The sequence below is a fragment of the Triticum urartu genome, chromosome 4 (genome assembly GCF_003073215.2).
Source record: "Triticum urartu cultivar G1812 chromosome 4, Tu2.1, whole genome shotgun sequence".
NCBI lineage: Eukaryota > Viridiplantae > Streptophyta > Magnoliopsida > Poales > Poaceae > Triticum > Triticum urartu.
The window spans coordinates 517,654,436-517,666,329 of record NC_053025.1 but is presented as its reverse complement, the minus strand read 5'-3'; the positions used below and the strand labels follow the sequence as shown (position 1 = coordinate 517,666,329).

The following is an 11,894-nucleotide window of genomic DNA, read 5'->3' as shown; positions in this document are numbered from 1 at the left end:
CTAAGCTTATCAAAAGCGACGAGTGAAAAGTCACTGATAGAACTGAAATAAAGTAACTGGGTGGACCGTAGCGCTGCCCGACCGCCGTAATGGCTGTCCACTAGTAGCACGCTAATCCTAATCACTATTCCACAACACACAAGATCTCTACAGGCCAGCACTTCACCAAGATCGGGATCAGCATCTGAAGGTACGTGAAGAAAAGGACTTCCTCTGAAGTAGGCGCTTTCCATGAGAAACCCATCAAGTGTGCACCCTTTTCAGAAAAAAATAATGATTTATATATTTATCAAATGATCTAACAAAAATCACATAAGGGTGATTAGTGAATCAGGTTTTCTTAGATTTCGTCTTTTTTTGCATTTTTGTATTTCAAGTCTCGTTAAATGCTCGGTTCAATTGACAGCACAAAAAGAAAAAAACTTTTCAAGAGATTATTTCATTTTTTACATAGACTGCTAACGAATGGATTTTTCCGCATAAATTGCTGACGCATGACTCACTCTAGTTCCTACACACCATACTTTTTTGGATTCTTTTGAAATGTTTCGACTTAGTTTTGAATTTTCTAAAATAAGGAAGCATGTGCTCTCCAGACCATACAACATTACTCCCTTTGTTCAAAAATACTTGTCGTGGTTTTAGTTCAAAACCCTTTGCAATGCATTAACTCACACATCTGGGGTACACTGTGGTGCTACCCACCATTGCATGTTTGCAATCACTTTCCAGGTCAGTTACTCTGCCGCTAGAAAGCACGCAGATCCCTGACACTTAGAGGTCACAAACTGGAATGATCGAGACATCAGACGTGTTAACTAAAGCTACATGGTTTTATAAGCTTCATTAACAAGAGGGAAAAGTAAACTATTCCCACTGTCCAAGTAACGAATGTATCCAACTATCAAAGGATACAAGACTGTACATTACAGAAGACTGTACATTGTTAGCCTGTTCATGAGGGAAATATGCACACAACTTTCTGTACAATACATGGCAAAGCAGAAAACATTAAAGTACAGAAGCTTTCTTGCACTTGTACTGCTGTGCAAAATAAAGGAAAGCAAGAAAATTCAGGGAGCTGAGGCCAGCAATGAGCCAGAAGAAGCGGTCAAGGTGGCCTTCGTTCAGGTTGTCAGGAATCCACCCCATCTGCTCCCCCCTCGTCGTAAGATACGACACCAGGGTCAGTATGAACGAGCTAAGATAGCTTCCGAGCGACACGGTGACAAGGGCAAAAGCCGAGCACAGGCTTCTCATGGAGTCTGGAGACTGGTTGTAGAAGAACTCAGCCTGACCGATGGACGTGAACACCTCGCCGACACCGATCAGCAGGTACTGAGGCGCTTGCCAGAGAATGCTCATGGAAACAGGCACCTTCTGATGGACCAGGCCCTCGGATCTTGCGCTCTCCAGGCGCTTGATCTCGACCAATGCTGCGACTGCCACTGCGATGGTGGACACAAAAAGACCGATCCCCATGCGCTGGAGCTCCGAGAAGCCCCTCTCCTTACCAGTCAATCTCCTGGCTATCGGCACGATGAATCTCTCATAAATAGGGACCCAAACAACGATGCTGATTACGTCCAAGGACGACAGGGTGGCTGGCGGGATCTTGAATGATCCCACTTGGTTGTTGAGTGCCATCCCTTGCTCTATGAACATTGATGAATTCTGAGCGCAGACAGTGAAGAACACGATGCCCGTTGCCCAGATTGGAAACATCCTCATTAATATTTTGAGCTCTTCAATCTGTGTGACAGTGCAAAGCCTCCAAGGATTATGAATATCGCCGCATTCACTCCGCAAAATGACTGCAGATTTGTCAAGGAAACTGTAGAGGGCAAATATGCATCGGGTCAGTGGGTATGCGAATCTTATGCTACTTACATCTTGTGTAAGGTTTACCTGTCATGGTTCTGAAAAGGGGTTGCTGTGTCCAGGAAGTCCCAAGACACAAGCTTTGCAAGCACGTGAGTGTTAGATCAATATAGTAGCATACTTTTTTGTTAAATTGTAAACTATTTATTTGATTCTTAAACTTCAACAAATATGTTTTTATTTCTTCCAGAACAGCATTCTGAACTCCACCATCTGAACAGTTTTTGCCACTAATTAATTTGGTAAGGTAATAGCATCTTACACAGCAAATGATTCCTGATGATAACCAAGAAAAGTACCTGAATTCACTGCTGTGCTCCAGCTTGCGGCTCCCCTCGATAGCTGATCTCTTACCATGACACTCATAGAGAAGAGAACTATCAACTGGCAAGTCCACATTTCGCTTGTAAATGGCTGCAACAACTACCTGGCATGCTCTTGTAAGAGGGCTTCCTCCAGGTATCTGAAATCTGTATACCTCTGAGCCTAGAAAAAAGCTTCCGATAGCTAGGGCAATGAAAAAGGTAGGGATTGCAAATCCAATACCATATCCATATTTTTCTTGTACCCAAATAAGAACAGTGCCAGAGATCAATGAACCGATATTTATGGAGAAATAAAACCAATTGAAGAAAGCGCCTTTCTTTGTTCGCTCAACTGAATCGGTATCATCAAATTGGTCTGCACCGAAGGACGAAACACATGGCTTGATACCTCCAGCCCCTAAAGCAATCATGTATAGTCCAACGAAGTATATCAAATACTGGTGTAAGGCTGGTTTTGGACAAAAAGACCCAATACATTGAGGGGGCTGGAGATAAGGAACCAATGCTGAAAGCGTCAATGCTGACATCCCCTTCAATCAAAATGCACATTGAGGAGTCATTAGCACAATATATCAGCAGAAATAAGCATGTACTGGGGCATCAGATGCACAACTAAGAAAAGTAAGTTTGCAAATACTCCCTCCGTTCCTAAATATAAGTCTTTCTAGAGATTTCACTATGAACTACATACGGATGTATATAGACGTAGTTTAGAGTGTAGGTTCACTCGTTTGCTCCGTATGTAGTCCACTATTAGAATCTCTAGAAAGACTTATATTTAGGAACGGAGGGAGTATATGTGAAACATGCTAGTTATGTATCATGTTAAAAAATATATCTGAACTCATTATTATGCAGTGTCCATAATCTTTGTTATGAAATAAGTTATATACGCATGTTCGATAAAATAAGCTATATATGGGTGTTCGAGAAAAAGATAAGCTCTACATGTCCACATTCAACCTGTCTATGGCTAACCTTTCATCCATCAAGAATACCAACGAAAATAACACCATGACATGGTTATTTGGCACCAAATAAGTTAGCATGTGCCAAGTACTAAACACTATTACAAAGCCCATTCAACTGAACCAATGAGAAAGAGATTTCTTTTCCCCCAGTAAGAAATTTTGAGGTACATTTGGATGTGGTTAGTCGAAACTTACAAGAAAGTAAATAGTTGAGAAAACAGCAATAGTCCGATACTTTCCCCAGTAAGAATCTGCTAAGGTTGCTCCAATAAGTGGTGTGAGATAACAAGTTCCTTGCCAGGTTGTGAAGTTTCTAGCTGCAGACACATTGCCTTCATGCAGTCTAGTTGAAAGATAAGTGACCAAACTTTTGGAGATCCCATAGTAGGCTAAGCGTTCGCACACTTCAGTTCCTGCCATGTAATAAATAAACAAATGTCATGTGAATTTAACATTACATACAATCATACAAGTACAAAGGCTTTTCTTTCTTGTGTTTAGCGATAAAAGATCATCATGAAACATACTCAACTATCGAAAAAATATCATCGAATATACTCTCTTAAGCTGACAAATGCTTACATAAACTTTAATGAAAATATTTCCAATTCAATGAATTGCAAGATTAAAATTTTGCAAGTCAACTGAGAATATATTTTCTTAAAGATGGTCTCACAGGATCTTATGATTTTGTCCCTAACAAACATGAGGATTACATTGTTCCTTCATGGAGATTTCTTGATGAATTATTACCAAGAATCAATGAGCATGCTCTCCAGTTGCCTGTATTATGCTTTAAAATAGGGTGGCCTCTGAAATCAACTGAGCCATCGCCTGTGTATTCATCAAAGTTCTGTGAATAAAGTGAACTTGTTAATGGTTGATCTACAAATTATTTGACAAGTGGAAGCTTTTCATAGCTCAATCCAAGTCAGCAGAAAATGGAAGCATGAAAAAACTGTTGCATGAAACGAAAAGAACACACACATTGGCAGAGATTGTGAGCCTGTGACAGCGTGATAAACGTGAACAATTGCATTTTTCAAAGGATTTGCCTCACTGGCTATTTAAAATTAATAGTTGACCCCACAGATAAAATAAATCGAAGATAGATCAGTACAATTAATTGCAGAAAAGGTGATCCACCATTCTCATAGTGATCAATTATGTAAAGCAAAGCTTCCTAAAACTAGTGCAGCAGAGGATGCCTGATCCTTCTCAGAATCAATATGAGATGATGCCCTTGGCAGGTGTCCACATGATCATCATGCGTTGTTCAGACACATTTACTTATCAAGAAAATATCATCATGTACTATATTTATTGATCCTTATCAAATTCCTGATTACTAATAGTACTACAAGTACAACTAGCACACGCAGAATAAGAAGGAAATTTGTCCTTATTTCCATACGGACAGATTTCTTCCCAGATTAGTCTCACAAGGACAGCATGAACATAAACAAGAAGACTAACGGGATGCCATGTTACCACCTTCCTGGTGAAGTACCTAGGGATCCCAGTGACAGTTAGCAAATTACCCAGCGAGCCTTCTAAGCAGCTGGTGGATCGGATTGCTGGCCGCCTACCATACTGAAAAGCGGGCATGTGATTGGTCCTGGTCAAATCGGTGTTGATGACTATGCACTTTGCTAGCTTATGGTGCTAGGACTCTACAAAAAGGTGGGAAAACGTGTTGACAAGATTCTACGTGGGCTTCTCTGCAGACGGCCCTAGTTTCCATGGGACACCACTTGCTGCACTGTTCCTTCTCCCGACCCTGGTGGAACAAGGTGCTCTCATGGATCTGATCGACTGCGTGCCCTCTTTCCATTGGAGACGCATTCATCGGCTTGTGCCACTCGACCATGGGAGGCAATGTTGTGTATCTGAGCAGAAGTGACTAGACTCCAAGCATCAGTACTGGAGGAGCTTAGCGCTTAAGGTTGTGGCACAGGTGGTTGTTGTGACTGGATAGTTGTAACCATGTAAATACTTTTTCCATCTATGAGTGCATTCATGCGCAAAGCTTTTGTGTTGCTCAAACAGAAAAGGGACAAAGATTGTGGGTTCAGAATAAATGTAGATTCAAACATGCAAAAAAGAGCTCTCAGCATGCTTGATGTTATAGGAGCATTTTTTTTCGAAAAGGAGGTTACCCCCCTGTCTCTGCATCCAAAAGATGCATATGGCCCATTTATTAATAAGCAAATAGTTCAACAAAGTCTCCGACTCTCAGAATTCAAAGGGGCTCTCAAAGAGCTAAAAAAAAACTTTGCATGAACATACGGACAGATTTTTTTTATAGGAGCATGTAAGGCATATATCCTTGAGAAAAAATATGCACTAAGTGGGAAAAAAGACCCTGAGATGCTCAGACCAAAGTGTTATCCATCTAGAAAATTCCAGCCATGGAGCAAATTTTCGACTTCATAAATGTTATGGAGTAAATAATTTTCCAAAATGAATGATCAGTTTAGAGTTGAACATTTCACAGGGCTTTTCCTGGTTGTTACTCAAGTACAGATTACTACAGCTACAGTTTAGAATTCTAGTAGTACTAAAAATATGTTTTCCAAGAACACAAATTAGTAGGGAGTCATTACATGTTTCAATGGATTGGAAATGGATCCGATAGTTCAGATATGACAACTGGGTAGAGAGACAGTGTACATCCGATTGTCAATTTATAGTGTTTTTTGTGGATAACACAGTATAGCATCCAAAATTTGACAATCATTTGGATAAAACAGTAATCCGATGTCCATTTTTCACCCTAGATGCATATAACTCCAAACTTTACAGTGTTCTAATTTTATTGCGTAGTAATCTGGAATAGTCCATTGATCAATATTTGAGGTTTCTTTCCACGGATAAGTTCATTGAAAAGACAGTAATCCATTTACAATCTTAACCTTCCAGTCAAACACGTTTATCCCATTCCATTCCATCACTTTCAACCAAACAATGAAAGAACGTACCAGTCAAAATAACGAACCGACCTCACAAGCAAGACAACATCAGCGAAGTTCACACCGAAAAGCAAACATTAATTTTAGGAAAAACAATTCATTCAATTTCGATTTTATGTCATTTATACAAGTCAATAATTCTGCACCCCTCTGAAGAATTGCGTGCTCCAAGCCTCCAATTTACGAGATATTGTATCATAAATTCGATTAAAAAGGGGTATACCGCAATCCTAAAGGGGTAGGCGTCCTCATGTGGGCCTCGCCTGTCAGCCACCACCTCTACAGAATTTCCCCTTCGTTTTTATTTCTTCCCTACGACTTTACATCAAATCAATCAAAGAAGAGCACGTCAATCCACTCGAGCTGCAAATCGAAGTATGTTTCTCTTCTTTCTCTAGCGATTGCGTCCAATTAAAGTAATACAATCGATAAGAATACGCAACCAAAAGAAGAAACTAAAGGGGATTAGAGAAGAGTCCAAACCCTACTCGGGATTCTTGAATACAAACAAGCAGAACCATTCGAAATTTCATGGAGTGGGGATGAGAAGGCGGGGGTACCTCCGGCGGCGTCGCGCGCGCTAGCAGGATCCGTTCCTCCTCCTCTCCCCCCAGCGACGAACCCATGAATGCGGCTTGGGGAGCTCCGAGGGCTGTTCCCCTTCAAAGAAAACTCTGAACGTTCGATGAACGGTGGGTTGACTCCTGCTTATTTGGAGACTAGTGCAACAGCCACCTCTAGTCAATTACTGAAGCCAGAGACAGGGCGAAACAACAAAGCTTATCTCTGCCGCTGCCTCCGGCAGAGTAGTGATTAGTCTTCATTTTTATTGGCGATATTGCATCCATGCCCTCTTCAACTTATGTAATTGCAAAGCATTCTTTTTCTGTAATAGCTTGTTTGGTAACCGTTAGGTAGGGGAATGGAAGTTTGCACGAGGAAGTTTGTATAGGAATTAGGCATGCGAGGTTTAATAATTTTACTCTCATCCTTTGTTTGGTATAAGATGAAAATTAAATTGGGACAGAGCACTGCACATGAATTAACAGGGCACCCGTGATTCTCAAACAAACAAAAAAAACAAGGCATCCGTGGAAAGAAATCGGTGGGAATTGACTCTCTCAATTTTCATTTCTCTTCCCACTTAAATTCTCATTCCTTCCGATCAATCAGAGAACTTTTAATCTTCGCACCCTTCAAATTTCATACTCACCTCTAATTCTCACGAACCAAACACGCAGTAAGGGTGCAAAACACCAGATATTAAAAAAGAGACTAGAGAGGCAAACATCCTAGTAGATTTTTTCAAAGGAACCACGCGGTTCAAATCATCGCTCCCAGTGGGGATTGAACCGCCTGGCTGAAGCGCAATACAGTGTTTGTACCACCACTGGCGGAGCCTCTTGGAGCCCAAAGGGGGCTGTGACCCCCTTTTAAAAGTGTAAAATAAAAATTAACTATGTTTAGTAAGCATTTTGGTACATTCCATTAGTGAATGTTGACTTTAGATAACCAAATCGATTTACCAAGACGATATTATACGTGCAAAGCCAGCTACACAAAGCAGCTTGATTGATTTTCTAGATTGCCTTTTTAAAATGAACACTTCCCCCTCGAAAAAAACTCTTCGCAACTTGCGATAGCGAAAACAGAAAACAAATCAAAAGTCTTACTTTGTCTCTCATTTTTTCTGGTACAACATCACCTATGTGGCGTTTTGATTTGAACTCATCTTTGTGCCTACATACATGGTGATTTGATTTCTAGATCATCCTCTCAGTTGACAATTTTATTTCTCCCTATTCACAGCTTGGACTATCAACCATCGCCCGACTACCACGCCAACTATTGCATCTACACACGGAATATCTTGTGCTATTGTGCACCACCGCCAAAGTGACTAGTCAAGGACTACAAATGAGTCGAACTGCCAAAGGAGTGTTGACGTATAAATGCATACCCCACCTCTCTCCATTAGTTAAGATTTTTGAATGAGTTGATTGGATCATGAATTCAATATAGTATCCGAGCCAGAAGGTCTTGAGTAAAAGACCCTGTGTTGGAGTATAATGCCCGGCCCTCTCCCATAATTTGGATTGATGGGTGAAGGCAAGGAGCAAGATATATTCAATTAACATGTAATCTTGTATAAGTTGTGTAGGAAATATGAGCAATTTACCGAATGATTTTATTAACAGATACACTAGATAAAGCACGACTAGTATAGTAGTGATAAAACAAGTCATGCGATTTGACAAAGAGAAGGTAAACAGCAACTTCATATATGAACTGTAACTAAACACATCTGAAGCAGACAGTATAGCAAGTTGCATATATGAAACAGAGTCTAATATATCTAGGGCAAACACTAGAACAAGAAACTATAGCAGGGCATCTAATAGAAAGAGGAAGAACACGTACGGGACAGCAGCAGCAGCAGAAGCCTGGACTTGGGGTTGGTGTCCTCACCAGCCATGTCGTCGAGGAAGTTGTCGACGTCGTGGAAGAAGTCGTCGTCGGGGAAGTAGTCATCGGAGTCCGGGGCGTCCGTGACGAAGAAGTCAGTAGTCGCGCGAAGCGCTCCCCAAAATACCTTATCACCCTTCTCCCGTACAGGACACAAAAGGTGCAGTTTCGGAGGCCTACTGTCCCGACCTGCGGTGCACGCTGCAAGCCGGGATGGGGAAGAACGTAGCAGCAGCGCAGTGCTCAGGAACTATGGCGAGAGGAAGAAGTTCTGGTGCATCTCTCTGAGAGGAGCGACCTCACTTTTATAGGCGCAAGAGAAGGAGGCGAGAGGCTGCACCGGGAGCTGAAGGGAACGCGGGAGACGAAACGAACAGACAACAACCGAAGGGTGCAGCGTCCGTATTCAATATCCACTACAGCAAAAACTTTCCAGCTCCCGAGTGACCTTTCGTATACCCGTAGTACGTGGCAAAAATTTAGACATCGGTTCATTCCCGCAACCCGCGGCGCGTCGTGACGAGGCGGGCGACGGAGGAGGAGCGCGCGTGGATATCCCTCTTGTTCTCATGCAAGTGGGGAAAGAACCTCCCTTATAAGGAGGTCCAACTCCCACTAAACTAGCAATGTGGGACTAAACTTTAGTAGTATCCCTTGCCTTGCACAAATGGGCTAAGTGGGTCTCTAGGATTTATTTAGGAATTTCTGAAATAGTTATTGGGATGTCCCAATATAGACTAAATTCCAGCAATCCCCCACCAGATCCCAGAGGCACACAGAAATTTGCCTTTGATTCCAAAACACTGTTTTATATACCGGTATTGCAGTGGAGACTGTTAAGTTGAACTTCCACCTAAAACTCTATGCTACACTAGTAGGCAACTTGAACAGTGGACTGGGCCTTGAACTGCAAGTTTTCTGTGAATCTAGCTTCACACAAAGCCTTGACCGACACTAGGCTACCGTGGGTCTTTCCCGCGGGCGGAGCTTATGCGTCATACTCCGTGACCTTTCATGAGTTTACTAGAGAGAACCCTACTCTCATATATTGTGATGTTTGACAATCAGACTCATATAGGTGTGTTCTTCAAAAGATGTTCTGCAGGACAACATCTCTGCTTAAATGAGCCACTTAGAACACATTAAGATATACATCAACCTGCCATGCAGATTTAGGAGAGTATTGCATCTTCATGGAGTAGTATTGTTAACAGTAAGGATACTCCCCTCTCAGTTGACCAACAGCTTGTCTTCCATATCTAATTCACGGGATCTCCGATCACATAGACTAGGTTACCACTGTGAACAACTCATATTGTGGGTCTCATACCCATCTCCCTTGATGCATTATCTATCACATTACGTGATAGACCCTTAGTAAAAAGATCTGCCAGATTTTTAGACGTTTGGATATAATCCAATGCAATAACTCCGGAGTTTTTCATTTTTCTGACATACTTTAACCTTCTCTGAACGTGTCTTGATGACTTCATGTTATCCTTTGAACTACTCACTTTCGTGATCATAGTTTGATTGTCGCGGTTCATAAGGACACCCGGCACAGGTTTCTCAACAACCGGCAAGTCATTTAAGAGCCGACGAAGCCAATCTGATTCGACCGTAGCTGTATCTAGTGCTGTGAGTTTTGCTTACATTGTTGACCTCGTTAAGATGGTCTGCTTGCAAGACTTCCAAGAAACAGCGCCACCTCCATGAGTGAATACATAACCACTCGTGGCCTTTATCTCATCAGCATCTGAGATCTAGTTTGAGTCACTATACCCTTCAAGCACCTTTGGGTGCCCGGTGTAGTGAATTCATAATTCGCAGTGCCTTTCACATAACGCAAAACTCTCTCTAGAGCTTTCCAATGCACATCTCCTGGTTTTGAGACAAACCGACTCAGTTTGCTAACAGCAAAAGAGATGTCAGGTCTTGTAGCACTAGCTAAGTACATAAGCGAGCCAATAATCTGAGAATATTTTAATTGATCTCTAGCAATTCTTTAATTCTTTTGAAGTAACACACTCGCATCATATGGTGTTGGAGAGGGATTGCAGTCACTATAGCCAAAGTGACTCAAGATCTTTTCCACATAGTGAGATTGAAGCAATCTAATCCCACCATCATCGTCTCTCAATAACTTGATGTTCAGAATGACATCAGCCACTCCTAAATCCTTCATCTCAAAACAGCGAGATAGGAAATCCTTGACCTCCTTAATAACATTCAGATTTGTTCCGAAAATCAGTATGTCATCAACATACAGGTAAAGGATAACTCCCTCGCCCCCACCATGGCGATAATACACACATTTGTCAGCTTCATTTATAACAAAGCCTGCAGCTATTAAAGTTCTTTCAAACTTCTCATGCCACTGTTTAGGTGCTTGCTTGAGTCCATACAAAGACTTCAGCAACTTGCACACTTTTCCTTCCTGACCATCTAGTACAAACCCATCTGGTTGTTCCATATAAATTTCCTCGTCCAACTCTACATTTAGGAAAGCAGTCTTAACATCCATTTGATGAACGAGAAGACCATGTGAGGCAGCTAGTGAAAGCAGAACTCGAATAGTGGTCAGTCGAGCCACAGGTGAGTAAGTATCAAACAAGTCTTCACCTTCCTTTTGGGTATAACCCTTAGCCACGAGCCGAGCCTTGTACTTTTCAATAGTACCATCAGGCCTAAGCTTCTTCTTGAATACCCATTTGCATCCTATAGGTTTGCACCCATAAGGACGATCAGTTATCTCCCAAGTTTCATTTGCCAAGATGGAATCCATCTCGCTACGAACCGCTTCCTTCCAGTAGTCAGCATCTTCAGATGCATAGGCCTCTGAAATAGAACTGGGAGTGTCATCTATGAGATACACAAGAAAATCATCACCAAAGGACTTTGCAGTCCTCTGTCTCTTGCTCCTGGTAGGAACTTCATTGTTCTCCTCCACAGGACTTTCGAAGTGTTCCATCGAAATGGCAGGTTCGGTAATTGTAACTGGTTCCTGATTCGATGAACTAGGCATCTCTTGATTAGATGAGGTAGCCATATCCTTCATGGGAAAGTGATACGTCTCCGTCGTATCTATAATTTTTGATTGTTCCATGCCAATATTCTACAACTTTCATATACTTTTGGCAACTTTTTATACTATTTTGGGACTAACATATTGATCCAGTGCCCAGTGCCAGTTCCTGTTTGTTGCATGTTTTTTGTTTTGCAGAATATCCATATCAAACGGAGTCCAAACGGGATAAAAACTGACAGAGATTTTTTTG

General features: G+C 41.7%; 1 protein-coding gene across 1 annotated transcript; it reads right to left on the bottom strand.

Moving 5' to 3' along the window:
- Positions 1–885: 885 nt before the first annotated feature.
- On the bottom strand, positions 886–6,955 carry LOC125552388 (protein NRT1/ PTR FAMILY 8.3-like). The gene is made up of 5 exons (XM_048715922.1): positions 6,711–6,955; positions 3,932–4,031; positions 3,374–3,591; positions 2,181–2,737; positions 886–1,834 (listed from the first exon to the last, which is right to left on the bottom strand). The coding sequence occupies exons 1-5, from the start codon at positions 6,774–6,776 to the stop codon at positions 1,012–1,014; spliced, it is 1,764 nt and encodes a 587-aa protein (XP_048571879.1). The 5' UTR covers positions 6,777–6,955; the 3' UTR covers positions 886–1,011.
- Positions 6,956–11,894: the final 4,939 nt, after the last annotated feature.